This window comes from Mustela lutreola, chromosome X, assembly GCF_030435805.1.
Source record: "Mustela lutreola isolate mMusLut2 chromosome X, mMusLut2.pri, whole genome shotgun sequence".
Taxonomy (NCBI): Eukaryota; Metazoa; Chordata; class Mammalia; order Carnivora; family Mustelidae; genus Mustela; species Mustela lutreola.
In genome coordinates this window covers 98,533,253-98,548,714 of record NC_081308.1, presented here as the reverse complement: position 1 = coordinate 98,548,714, position 15,462 = coordinate 98,533,253, and the positions used below count along the sequence as shown (strand labels likewise).

Below are 15,462 nucleotides of genomic sequence, written 5' to 3'. Positions count from 1 at the left end.
TCTCTCTCTCTCTCCCTATGACGTGCTCTCTCTCTTTTTCTTTCTCTTTCAAATAAATAAATCTTAAGAATATTTTGAAGCATATTGTGAACTAAATACCTCATTGATAAACAGAGGTCTTGGACATCAAATGAACATTTGAGGCACTGAATCTATTCACAGAACTGCCTTAGTTACTGCCAATACCTTGATGCACTTTTAAAAACCAGCAGGCTGACTATCTTGATGTTCTTGGAAACAACTTGATTTCAAATTTTCCTCTAATTCAATTTATATGCACCCCCCCAAACAAAATAAAGCAAAACTGTCCTGGTGTTTTAAAGTAATTTGTGAGTGTCAAAACGATATAATGAAAAATGAAATGGATATCAGAATCTACTAGTCCAGCCATGTGACCTTGGGGAAGTCAAAGCCTAAGCAAAGGGTAGGTAAATGGCATGAGGTGACAAAGATTCTTTTCTTGACTAAACTTTAGTTAGGCTCCTGAGCCTTCGAGATGGAAAGTTTTTGTTACTGTTTTGTGCACTGGCGACAGATTGAGATTAGTGCTTGGCACGTAGTAGGTGTTCAAAAAATGGCTGTTGAATGATCTTCCATTTCTGTATCTATAAAATCAGATTTTTGTGAGAATTAAAAATTGCCACAACTGTTAAGGTCGTGACATAATATACTCACCTCTATACTCAAAATTTGGCTAGTGTCATTATTTCTGTGAAGTCTTCCTGAACTATCCTTCCTCAGCTCTAGTTAGTCCAATCATATCACACATCCCTAGTCTTATTACCTGCTGATCTGATGTGTATATATTTTGCTGCATAACTACAACTGGACATGTTGGTGTTTTTATATCATGTCTGCCACTTTCCTTTGAAGGTATTACTTGGATTTTTTGCTTTTACTCTTGCCTCTTTGACCAAGGGGGCTATATCTTCTCTGTTATCTATTGTAGTGTATAAGAACATAGACTCTAAAGCCAGACAGTCTCAGTTTTTGTTTGTTTGTTTGTTTGTTTGCTTTTTAAGATTTTCTTTATTTGACAGAGAGATAGAGAGCACAGGTAGGCAGAACCGCAGGCAGAGGGAGAAGGAGCAGCAGGCTCTCTGCTAAGCAGGGAGCCCAATGTTGGCTTCAGTCCCCTGGGATCATGACCTGAGCTGAAGGCAGACGTTTCACTCATTGAGCCACCCAGGCACTTCTGGAAAGTCTCAGTTTAAATCTCTACTCTATAATAGCCTAACTATGTAACATTTTGTGAGTTACATAATAATCCTGTCCCTCTGTTCCATCATATGTAAATTTAGGTGTTAACTGTATCTCAGTCATACGGTTTCTGAAAATTAAATGATTTAATACATGTAAAGTGCTTAAAACAGTGCCTGGCACATAGAAAATATTCAACAAGTGTTAGCTGTGGTTACTGTACTTCCTATAAAGCTACAAACAATTAATTATATGTTCTGCAACTTTCATAAAGACTCAGCTCTAGACAGTATTGACAAGCCAAACAACATAGCTTTATATAATTGATTTGTCTACACAGATCTTAGATACATATTCTAATTTCTTCAAAATAATGGAATATAGAACCAGCTAAAGAAGACACCTCAAATGCACATGCAGGGGCGCCTGGGTGGCTCAGTTGGTTAGATGTCTGCCTTCAGCTCAGGTCATGATCCCAGGATCCTGGAATCGAACCCGGCATCGGGCTCCCTGCTTGGGGCAGAGTGGGAGTAGGCTGCTTCTCCCTCTCTCCCTCTTTCTCTCTCTCAAGCAAATATATATATATATATTTTTTAATGCACATGCAATGACAGGAATACAGGATGGAAAAAGAGTCAGAAAAGAAGAAATTATTTGGAAAATACCAGAGTAAATGTTATAGATTCTGCTTTTTTAATAGGACTATGCAGGTTAACTATTTTTTTCTTCAGTGATTTTGGCAATTTGTCTTTAAGAGAATGAGTATTTCATGTAAGTTGTTGTACTGATAGGCATAAAGTTTTTCATAATATTCTGTTACCATATTTTAATGTCTATAAGTTTTATAGTGATGCTCCTCTCTCATAAGTGATAGTGGTAATTTGAGTTGTCTGTCTTTTTTTCCTTGATCAGTCTGGCTAGGGATTTATCATTTTCATGAATCTTATAAAAGAACCAGCTTTGGGTTTCACTGGTTTTTCTCTGTTACTTTCCAATTTTTAATCTTCCTGATTTCAGCTCTGAACTTTGTTAATTCCTTCCTTCTGCTTGCTTTGAATTTAATTTGCTCTTCATTTCTTAGTTTCTTAAAATGGAAGGTTAGTTGATTACTTTGAGACCGTTCTCATTTGTTTAAGATAAGTATTTAATGCCATAAATCTTCCCCTAAGCACTACATTAGTTGCATCTTATAGTTTTTAACAGCTTTGAGGCATAATTGACAAATGAAAAACTGTATATATTTAAATACACAATTTGATATGCTTTCACACACACACACGGGCACACACACTTGTGCAATAATCACTACTATCAAGATAATAGACCTATTCATTATGCCTCCAATTTTCTTCATGCCATTTAATAATCATTTTCATCTGTACACTCCGTTCTCATTGGTCCCTAGCAACCACTGGTCTTTTTTTCCTGACACTCAAGATTGGTTTGCATTTTCCAGAATTTTATATAAATGGGCTTAAGGAGCATGTACTCTTTTTTTGTGTGACTCTTTTTACTCAGTTGAATTACTTAGGGTTCATTCATATTTTGTGTGTTATTTATCAATAGTTCATTCTTTTTTATTGCTGGTATATAGCAATATTGATTATGATGTGTTGGTGTAGTTTTTCTTTGAGGTTTGATGAATGTCTCGAATCTCTAAATTTGTGTCTTTCATAAAATTTAGAAAATAATTGGTTATTTTTTGTTTAATTATTTCCCTGTACCAATCTTTTTCTCCTCTCCTTTGAAGACTTTAGTGACACAAATACTCTACAGTTTCTTAGAGTCTCATAGGTTCTTTAGGTCTTGTTCATTTTTCTTCAGTTTTTCTCTCTATACTTTAATTTAGATGATTTGTATTAATTCATCTTCAAGTTCCCTGACTCTTTGTTATCTCTGTTCTGTTATTGAACCTATCCTTTAAAAAGAAATCCAGGTACTGGATTTTCCTGTAAAATATTCAATTTTTTAGTTTCTTCTTTTCCATAGCTCCTCTTTCTTTATTAAGAACTTCCATACTTCATTTCTATCCATTATATATATATACATATATATATATATGTATATATATTAAATATACTACACAGAGCAAAAAAACTTTGTCTGATATTTCCAACACCTAGGTAATTTGAGGTTTTGCATGTGTTGATGGTCATTTCCTTTAAAAATTTTTAATATTTCCTGGATTTTTTCATGTCAAGTAATTTTGTATTGCATCATGGACATGTTGAGTATTATATTTTGTAGACTCTGGGTCCTGTTAAAATCCTCTCAAGAATGCTGATTCTGTTTACTTGTTTGGTTTACTAGGCAATCAAACTAATTAGGTTCAGACTTAGTGTTCATGTCTGTGGGTCAAGGATTCAGTATCTTTTGTTTACAGAACCTTTGCCTATGCTGCTTTGAGTCTGTCCCACACACATGTTACTCAGAGCATGGTCCTAGACCCTCTGGCAAAGCCAGGACATGAAAAAAGGAGGGGAAAAATATTTCAATGATATTTGGCTTCTGGGGCTTCTGTTGCCTGTTATCCTGGCCAGAGAGATTGGGTATCCATAAGAGTTTCAGCCACTCCTGTACTACCACCGTGTAGCTATGTGACTGGGTACTGATCTTGGGGTAAAGCTGCTAGAGAAAAGAGGGATAAGGGAGCCTGGGTGGCTCAGATGTTCAGCATCTGCCTTTGGCTCAGGTCATGATCCCAGAATCCTAGGGGTTCTAGGGGTCCTAGGATCGAGTCCCACATGGGGGAGCTTGCTTCTCTGACTCCTACTCCCTCGGCTTGTGTTCTCTCTCTCTGTCAAATAAATAAATAGAATCTTTAAAAAAAAAAAAAGAGGGGGAAAAATGAAAATCTCACCCCCCCCACAGGTTATATTTCTAAGTTTTGATTTCCCTCCCAATCTGGCTGCTTCTGTTTATTTTTCTGAGTTCTTACGCAGTTGCTTTTGAAATTTTTTCAGAATTATTAAAAGGAATATAGCAAAAGATGGAGTCCTTAGTGGGCTTACTTTATTTTTGTTGGCATCAGAACTCTTATTATCCATTTTATTTTATTTTATTTTAAAGATTTATTTATTTATTTATTTGACAGAGATCACAAGGAGGCAGAGAGGCAGGCAGAGAGAGAGGGGGAAGCAGGCTCCCTGCTGAGCAGAGAGCCCTATGTGGGGCTCAATCTCAGGACCCTGAGATCATGACCTGAGCTGAAGGCAGAGGCTTTAACCCACTGAGTCCCCCAGGCGCCCCTCATTATCCATTTTAATGTTCAAATGTTCCAAGATTTGATGAAGGGGCCCCATTAAGCTAGCTTCTGTGCTTTTAAAAAGATACAGTCTCATCATTCTTTGAGCACTTCCTTATTTTCTAGCTCAAAAAATGTTCCAGTCTTGTTATAGTATTCTTGCTCTGGGCCTCATTTCTCCAAGGAATGTCTATTCCCATTTGTGCTTGCTGCTACTCATGTGTTGTTGCTTTTAGGTCCTCTTAATAGACAGAGATAGAAAATAAATCAAAGTACACACATATTCACAAAATTATACATATATTACATATATTTAATTACTAATACTATTTTTAATATTCATTTTCTCCATGAATTCATACCAATATCATGAAAATTAATCTGACACCACAGGATTCATTACTTGCTTCCCCCTTCCAAGTTTTCAGTTTCCTGATGCAACAGTGAGAAATTTGGTTTCTATTATCCTCAGGATACTTGTACACTTATCCTATCCCAGAATACAAAGGAAGTAGTTTCAGAATTGGCATTGTGTACCTCTGGTAAGATAAAACCCAATACTACAATTCATTCGTTTACATTTTCTTTAGTTTTCCATTGTGTTTATAAGACAAAAATTGTACTTTAAAGTTAAAACGGTTAGGGTTATTTTTGTACTCTCTACTCAATGTAGTTATTATTGATTTCAAATAGAGTTAAGTTCATTTGACTCTGTTCATAATCTATTTTAGAGTTTTCTCTGTCTTTATTTTTTATAAATAAAAATATAAATCTAAAATATTAGCACAGTTTCTGAAGTCAAAATTATCTAAGATGTGTATTCAGAGAAGTATAATTCTCCAACCCGAACCTCTGTTTCCAGTTTCTACCTTCCCCCTGAAGGTAATAAATCTCATTATTAGCTTCTCATTTAACTATTCTGTGTTTATTTTTTACAAAAATAAGATATGTGTATATTTTTGTATTTGTATGTTTTCTTACATAGATAGTATGCCCTATCTTCTCTTTTGCATTTTGCTTTTTTCACATGATAATATATGTTGGAAATTGCTCCATATTAGTTAATAGAAAACTTTCTTATTCCTGTTAATAGTTTCATGGTACTCCATTAGGTACATTCTATAGTACATTTAATTAACCTCTTTTGTATGGGTACATAGGTTGTTTCAAACATGTTGCAATGACAAGCAATCCTCATATGAATGACATTATACATGTATATTTTTGTTTTATCAGAGGTTTATTATCCAGGGAAATTTTTAGAGGGTGATTTGCTGAGCTAAAATGTAAAATATGTAATTTTGTTCAGTATTGCCAAATTCCTCTCTATAATTACTGTACCAACTGGCATTCCCACCGCTAATATATGAGAATGCCTGTGTCTTGCTGCAGTGCCATGTCAAGCTTTTAAAATTTTGCCAATTTGTATTTGCAACAACATGGATGCATCTAGATGGTGTAATACTAAGTGAAATAAGTCAGTCAGAAAAAGAGGAATGTCATATGATTTCACTCAAATGTGGAAATGAAGAAACAGAAAACTAGGAAAGAAAGGAAGAGACAAATAAAAAGGTCAGATATTTACCAGGGGGATAGGGGAGAGGGGATGGTTGAAATAGATAAAGATTAAGGGTATACATCATGATGAGCACCGAGTAATGTATAGAATTGTTGAATCATTACATTGTCTATCTGAAATTAACATAACACTATATGTTAGGTATATGTGAATTTAAAAATAAATTTAAAAATAATGAATAAAATAAATTTTGCCAATCTGATAAGTAAAAAATGGTATCACAGTGTCATTTATTTTGCATTTCTCTTACAATGATTGAAGCTAAGCACTGTCACATATTTAAGGACTGTATATATCACTGTGTATATATAATTCAAACATTCACGATGTTTTAAAATATATTTAAAAAAATCACAACAACCTACTCATATCTTCAGCTCCTTTTTTCCTATGGAGTGCTGGATCTTTTTACCTCAGTTTTCATTTTTTTAAATTTTTTAAACGATTATTTATTTATTTATTTGACAGAGAGAGAGAGAGAGCAAGAGAAGGAACAGAAGCGGGAGGAATGGGAGAGGGAGAAGGATCCTGACGTGAGGCTTGATCCCAGGACCCTGGGATCATGACCTGAGCCAAAGACAGACACTCAACAGCTGAGCCACACAAATGCCCCATTTACCTCAGTTTTTAAAAATTCTTTATATATTAGGGATATTAGCCCTTTATCTGTGATAAGCATTGCAAATATTTTCTCTGAGTTTGCTGTTTGTTTTGGAACATTGCTACTAATGCTTTTGCCATGTATTATTGTAATTATACCAAGATAACTATCTTTTGCTTTACCACATCTGAATCTTGAGTCATAGTTAAAAATCCTTTCCAAATACCTCAGTTATAGATGAATTCACTTTTCTTTTCTTCCAGTACTTGTATGGTTTCGTTTTTAAAATTAGATTTCTGATCCATTTAGAGTTTGTTTATATATTTGGCATGTGGCAAAATCAAATTTTATCTTTTTCCAAATGGCTATATTGTTAGCCTAAAACATTTCCCAGTGATTTTGAATGATACTTTTATCATATAGTACATATCCATTTGTACTAGGGTCTATTTTAGATTTTCTACTATATTCCCCTTGTTTGTCTATGTAAGGTCCAATGATACACTTTAAATGGTAAAGGCTTTATAATATGTTTAAATATCTCCTAGTGCTATTCCTCTTGCATAGCTCTTCTCTTTCAGTTTTTTCAAGCTATTCTTGCATGTTTAATTTTTGTAAATGAACTTTAATATCGACTCATCTAACATCATAAAAAAAAGCTTTGGAAAGACACAAACATAAGACCTGAAACTATAAAACTCTCCGAAGAAAGCGTAGGGGAAAATCTTCATGATGTTGGTCTTGGCAACGATTTTATGAATATGACATCAAAAGCATAGGCAACAACAAAAGAATAAATAAAGCTTCTACAGAGCAAAAGAAACCATCACAGGGTGAAAAGACAACCTATGAAAGGGGAAGGAACAAAAGTGTGCAAGTCATATATCTGATAAAGGGTTAATCTCCAAAATATATACAGAAGTCATACAACTCAAGTAAAAAACAAACAAACAAACTGTAATAATCTAGAAAATGGGCAAAGCACTTGCATAGACATTTGACCAAACATGACTTACAAATGGATAATATCCATGTGAAAATATACTTAACATCACTCATCATCAGATAAATGCAGATCAAAACCAAAATGAGATTATCACCTCACCCTATCAGAATGGTTAATTAAGACAAGAAATAGCAAGTATTGGTATGATGTGGAGAAAAGGGAACTCCTGCACACTGTTGGTGGGAATACAAGATGGTGCAGCTGCTATGGAAAACACTATGAAGGATCCTCAAAAATTAAAAATAGAGCTGTTATATAATACAACAATCCCACTTTTGGATATTATCCAAAAGAATTGAAATCAGGATCTTGAAGAGATATTAGCACTCCTATGTTCATTGCAACTGTTTACAGTAGCCAAGATGTGGATGCAACCTGAATGTCCATCAACAGATGAATGAAAAAAATGTAATATAAATATATGTGTAATTTATAGATATATAATATATACTACATTCAACAAAATACTATTTAGCTTTAAAAAAGAAGAAAAATCTGCAATATGTGACCACATGGATAAACATGGAGGACATTATGCTAAGTGAAAAATAAAACAGTCACAAAAAAACAAATACCGCATGATTTCACTTATATATGAGGTATCTAAAGTAGTCAAATTCATAGAATCAAAGAGTACAACGGTGGTTGCCAGGAGACTGCGGGAAGGGAAAATGGGCACTTACCAAAATATATAAAGTTTCAGTTAAAATGAGTAAGCTGTAGATACCTGCTATACATCATTGTAACTTTAGTCAATAATAATGTATTATACACTTAAAAATTTTTTAAGAGGGTAGCTCTTATGTTAAGTGTTTTTGAGACAATATGCTTTTAAAAAAATAAATCTTGTCATTTTTATTGGAATTGAACTAATTGTTACATTAATTTTGGAAGAACATAGAGATATGCTTCCTTATCTTGGCTATTGTAAATAATGGTGCAGGAAGCCCATGAGTATGTGTCTCTTTTTGAATTAGTGTTTTTTATTTTTTTCAATAAATGCCCAGTAGTGGAATTATTGGCTCATATGATATTTCTATTTTTAATTGTTTTAGGAACCTCTGTACTGGTTTACAAGTGGTTATACCATTTATATTCCCACCAACAGTGCATACAGTTTCCTTTTTTTCTACATCCTCACCAACACTTGTTATTTCTTGTCTTTTTTGATTCTGGCCATTCTGACAGGTATAAGGTAATATCTCATCATGGTTTTGATTTGCATTTTTCTGATGATTAGTGATATTGAGCATATTTTTATGTAGCTGCTGAACATCTGTTTGTCTTGTTTGAAGAAATATCTATTTAGGTCATCTGCTCATTATAATTAGATTATTCAACTTGGGAAATTACCTATTTTTAATGCTCTGAATTAATTTGCATATAAATCTACAAAGTAATCTCATGATTTAAAAAATGTATTTTCTTCAGTTATTCTCCTTGTGGTATCTCATTTTATACATGCTTTTTTCCTTTTTTTAAAGTTAGCTGATGAGTTTTTATTTTGTTTAACAAAATTTTTTTTAAAAAACCAAGATTGATTTATTCATTAGATCTATTGTTTTTTATTCTGTAGTCAATTTCTACTTTTCTCTTCCTTTTTTTTTTTCTTCGTGCTTTCTTTTGGTTTACTTTATAGTTTATGTTTTTTTCCAAGGTTGTTTTTCTGGGAATTTAATTCATTTATATGCTTTCATTTTTACTGATAAATGTGATTAGGGATATGAATTTTCCACTGATCACTGCTTTAAGTATTATTATTTAGACTTTGATATGTAGTGTTTATGCTGTCATATTTCTAAAGAAATCTGTAATTTCAGTCTACATTTCTCCTTTTGATCAAGAGCTTATTTTTCAAAGATTTTATGAATTTATTTGAGAGAGAGAATGAATAAGAGAGATAGAGGGAGAGAGGAAGGGAGAGCACAGGGAGAGTGAGAGAGGGAGAAGCAGACTCCCCATTGAGCAGAGAGCCCAATGTGGGGCTCCATCCCAGGACCCTGTGATCATGACTTGAGCTGAAGGCAGACCCTTAACTGAGCTACCCAGGTGCCCCTCAAGAGTTGTTTAAACATTTGTCATAATTTCAGCCTGAGATGGTCTTTAAACTTTTGTTAATTTTTCTAATATTATTGCCTTCTTAATCAGAAAGCACTTTGGGTAATATTTTTACTTTTCTAATATTTTCTTTGTGGTCGAGTATTTTTATTAATTTTTGTGCATGTACCATGTGCACCTACAAAGAAGGTATACTCTCTTTGATAAGAGTATAAAGTTCAGCACACCTTCATAAGATCTATATCCTTTTTATTTTTTTGCCCAATCTTTCTTATACTGAGTATGATGTGTTAAAATCTCCCATTAGTAGAATGTATTTATAAATGTGTCCTTCCCTTGTGGAGCATAACAAATATCATGGTGGACATGGGGACTTGGAGAGTAGAAGGGAGTGGGGGGAAATTGGAAGGGGAGGTGAACCATGAGAGACTATGGACTCTGAAAAACAATCTGAGGGGAATGAAGTGGTGGGGGGGTGGGAGGTTGGGGTACCAGGTGGTGGGTATTATAGAGGGCACAGATTGCATGGAGCACTGGGTGTGGTGCAAAAATAATGAATACTGTTATGCTGAAAATAAATAAATGTAATTAAAAATAAATAAATAAATGTGTCCTTCCATGTTCTTTGGTTTTTGCTTTATACAGACCGTTGCTGTGTTATTGGTGACATAGGTATTCTTAACTTCTATATCTTTGTTGTTAATTGGGGCTTTTATCATAAATAAGCATCCTTCTTTTTTACTCTTGTTGCTGTTTTCACTCGAAATTTACTTTGTTAGGTATTAAATCACAATTTGTTTTCTCATTTCCATTTACTCAGTGCACTTTTGCTCATCCCTTTATTTTTAACAATTATGAATCACTGGGTTTTAAGGTCTTCTCTTGAATAGAGAATATAGTTGGGCCTTTCTTTTTAAGGCATATTAAAGATCTTTTATTTGTAGTCATGTTTTAGGTTCATTCACGTTTACTGCTGCTACCAATATATTTGTTTTCCTCTGTCATGTTACATCATGGTGTAATGTTGAGGGCATAATGTTATATTTTCTTGTGTTTGTTCTTCTAATTGATTTTTTTTGCTCTTTTATTAATTATATTTCTTTTGGGGTTTTGGAAGATTTGTTTTTTATTTTAGTAGTGAACTTGAATATCACATTTATATCATGTTTTATTTATATCATGTTTAATGCCCTTAAACCACTGTTTTCTTATTAAAGCTATTACTTTCTGGTTTGCCAATTTTTTACGGTATCATTTAACTCCCACCTTTTGTTTATAGAAAAATCAATAAAATTATTTTACTTTCCTCTTCCTCTTTTCCTTTCTATTCTCCTCCTAATTTTAGTTGCATTTTTGTTAATTTTTTAGAGTTTATATTACATAATAGATGTTTTATAACATATAACAGTATTCTACTCTTATAGCACTTCTATTTTTGTCTTAGCTCTAAAATTACCCATATTAAATGCTCATCATTAGTCTTTTGGATGAAATTTTCCCAGTCATTCCTTTGTTAGTTGAATCTCATCTACTATTTGATTTCTTAAGAAGGGCTTAATGGGTTCAGAATTCTCTGAGTTCAAAATCTCAACTTTTTATAGCCTGCATGGCTAGCATGTCTGGATGTAGAAATCTTCATTTCAAACTCTGAGTATGTTTTTCCACTTTTTAATTTAAGGTATACTTTACATACAGTAAAATTTACCTTTTTAAAACTGCACACTAGAATTTATAGCTTTTCAAATTTTAAGAATTTATATATATATTTACATTATATATGTATAATTTACATATATGTATAATTTACATATATGTGTATATACATATATATATATATATAAAACCACCACATCAACATATACCAAAATAAATACCCCTTTTCAGTCATCCTTCCACCTTAAACCACTTGAAACTAGTGATCTGTTTTCTTTCTTTATAGAGTTGCCTTTGAAAGAGTTCCTTAGAATGGTTAACTTTTTGAATAATATTGCTTCTATTACTATGGTTTATTTTTGTTAATTGTGAAGTCATTCTAATTCTCTTACTCTTGTGTACTTTTTCTTATTTTTGCCTGAAATTCCTGAAGATTTTTTCTTTATGTTTAAAATTAAAAATGGAATTATCATATGATCCAGTAATTCCACTACTGGATATTTACCCCGAGAAAATGAAAACACTAATTCAAATATATACATACATCCCAATGTGTATTGCAGCATTGTTTACACTAGCCCAAATACAGAAGCAACCCAAGTGACCATAGAGAGTTGAATGAAAAGAGAAAATATGGCATATATAATGGAAAATTACTCAGCTATAAAAAAAGAATGAAGTCCTGAAATCTGCAACCATACCATGGACCTAGAAGATATAATGCTAGTTGAAGTCAGAGAAAGTCAGATGCCATATGATTTCACTCATATGTGGAATGTAAGAAACAAAACAAAGGAGAAAAAAAGACACATTAAAAAAAAAAAAGACTCAAATACAGAGAATAAGCTGGTATTTGCCAGAGGAGAGGTGAGTGGTGGGATGGGTAAAATAGATGAAGGGGAGTAAGAGTACCATTATCTTTTTTTTTCTTTTTAAATTTATTTTTTATGAACATATATTTTTATCCCCAGGGGTACAGGTCTGTGAATCGCCAGGTTTACACACTTCACAGCACTCACCATAGCACATACCCGCCCCAATGTCCATAACCCCACCCCCTTCCCCCCAGCAACCCTCAGTTTGTTTTGTGAGATTAAGAGTCACTTATGGTTTGTCTCCCTCCCATTATCTTGATGAGCCCTGAGACATTTATAGAATTGCTGAATCATTGTATTGTACATCTGAAACTAATATAACACTGTATGTTAATTACACTTGAGTAAAAAAAATAAAATGTGACATAAATAAGGCAAAGGGATAGCAGAGTATGAAAAGGAAAATAAAAAACTTCTCTAAAATCAATATTATAAAAATTCTGAATGCCTGAGTTTTATTGTGATAATGTGACCTTGCACTTATATAATTATTAATTAATTAGTTATCCCCATCACCTTGTGAAAACATAAATTGTAGACCCCATAAAGAATAGCTATTATTGAGTGCATATTATATGCCAAGCACTTAGTTTGCCAACATTTAAAGCGATTACTTAAAATACATTTATTAAGGATGAGGAGTCTCTTTTTCTTTCTTTGTGTAAGAGATGATACTAAGTATGTGTACTCCCATCCCCCAGAACACAGAGGTGAGAACATGTTTCTCACTGTCACTGTCACATGAGAACATGTCTCACTGTCCCATTGTATACATTAAGGCAACTATCATTGTTTATAAGTGAGACTGAGCAATAGAGTGTTTGTGCATGATTTTAATATATTGTAAAATGTCTGTTTTGCTTTTTGAAGACTCTGCTACTGATTTATTTAATAATATGATAAACACATCAAATTCTTCTGTCACACAATTTACTTTTTTCATCATTTTCCAAATGATATAAGTAAAATGATTAACTCTATGAATGTTTACTATGATACTTGACATAAATTAGGATATAATCTGGGATTAAAAAAAAAACTAATAAAATTGTACTTACCATAAAGGATTGCAAGCAGAGACAGTGGCATGACAAGTAGTCCCACTAGCATATCAGCAATGGCTAGGGACATTAAGAAATAGTTGGTGGCATTGTGCAGTTTCTTTTCCAAGCTTACTGCCATGATAACGAGAATGTTGCCACCTATTGTCAAGATTATTATAATGACGATTGAAAGTGCTGGCCAGTTTTGTACCCCGTCTGGGAATTTGAAGCGTCCACCATCGGAGGTATTGAAAATGTCAGTTACTAGAGCTGCAACAGGGCTCACAGAAATATCGCATTGCCAAACCAGTAGGCCAATTAGGTGCACACTGAAAAATGAAGAAAAAAAAAATCAGATACATATTACGTTGTTTATATCAATAAACTACTTATACAAAATAATTGCTTTTCCTTTAGCAGCTCTTATCACATCACTGTCATCATTTCTACTACCTTAATTAAATCTCACTATTTTTTCTATCCAAGGAATATTATGAGTCAGACACTTAGTTTATGGAGATATCTATATCTATATATAGATCTAGATATACATAACTAAAAATTATCTGTATTATAAAATTGCATATATGTATTATCATTTGATCACACACAACAACCTCATGAGGTCAGTATTGGTTTATATTCATTATGCAAATGATGAGTCTGAGGTTCAGAGAGGTTAAGTAACTTTCTCAAGGAAGAACAGCCAGTAAGTGGCAGGGACAAGGTCCATAACCACGTCCTAGTGATTTCAAAGCCTGTATTTTAAACTGTTACTTTATACAAGCAACATGAAGCCACAGTGTTGTTTGATTTGCTCTAAGGGTCTATTTTTATATTTTTTCAATATTAATTTCTTCTTGATCCCTTCTGAGACAACTGACAACAGAATGAAGAGAGATTTTCCTTTAAGCACCCAGTGCTCTGACAAGAAAATTGCACCATTGCCTTTTTTAATCTAAAGCTAAGAAGGAATAAGTTGTCATCAGACAAACTTCAGGGAAGAGGTTAGAAGAGGCACCGTGGGTTTGGGCCATAGCGCATATTCATTTCTTTCTAACACTCTTTTTACCTTCTCACAGCTACAGAGTCTAGGCTGGCCCATACATATTAATATCTGTGCTGTAAATCTTCCTTCTATCTGACACTCTTCTCATTTCAGTCCTATGTTTTCTGGGCCCTGTTCTAGGCCAGAAAATGATTGATTTGTGGTGCTGATGAATTCCTATGGGTTTGCTGCTTTTCCTGTGTTGGATGCAAAGTCTCTTAAGTCATTTAAACTGTGCCTCTCTCAGGAAGGTACTTTCATAGACTCTACTAGTAAGAATATCAGGACAGGTGGCAAACAATGTAGGAGAAGCGGACATGGCTATGTTTTGTGCATCCCAAATCAACTTCCCCCATAGTGGTGTGGGATTTATTCAGGTTACATATATTAAGTGTCCTCTCAAAGTGTGTGTTCCTAAAGGATTTAATAAAACTAATATTTATTTTTATTAATGAAATAGATAAGAAAGATAGGCATATTTATTATTTCCTGCATAAAAACAAAATTATTATTGAAAATGTTTTTGTGTATTGTATATTCAGTAGTAGTTATTTTATAAATATTAAGCAGCAACTACACTACAGGTAGTGGTTGTTAAACCTTGTTATTATTTGTAGAGGAGGACATTTTCTCTACTCATACAATTATATGCTGAATAATTTTTTTTTTTTTTTTGCAAGACTGTTGAAGTAAGGGTCTTTCTGGAATTGGGGAGATCGAACACATGACATTAAAACATCTATAGTCTGAGTTCTTCACATACATGATTTTATTTCATTATCTTATTCACTTTTTCTTTGAACTAAAAATGTTCCCTCTATACAGAGAAAATACATGTGTGATTTGATTAGCTTATCATTTATTATCAATTATCAGAGAAATTTACTGTAGTAAAACTGGATGATTATGATAGCATAATGATATCATAACTACAACATTATACACACATACATGCACATACACCACACTTTCTAACTTACACTGGAATGCTTGGCCTGAAAAACTATTCATGTTTCAAAATTCAAGTAAAATACTGTAATAATTTTTTGGATTATTTAAAAATTATTTCTCTTAATATCTTGGTAATATACTTTTATGTCTTTTAAGATAATGAAGAAATTATGAAAATATTTTGACTTTCTCATTCTACAGAGG

General features: G+C 33.1%; 1 protein-coding gene across 1 annotated transcript in view; it reads right to left on the bottom strand.

Annotated features, from left to right (window-relative positions):
- The window catches only part of HTR2C (5-hydroxytryptamine receptor 2C), a 159,144-nt gene that overhangs the window by 140,432 nt on the left and 3,250 nt on the right, over positions 1 to 15,462 (bottom strand). The window contains exon 2 of the mRNA XM_059156829.1: positions 13,275 to 13,588. Coding sequence (XP_059012812.1) covers positions 13,275 to 13,588 — 314 coding nt within the window. The remainder of the gene's footprint in view (positions 1 to 13,274; positions 13,589 to 15,462) is intronic.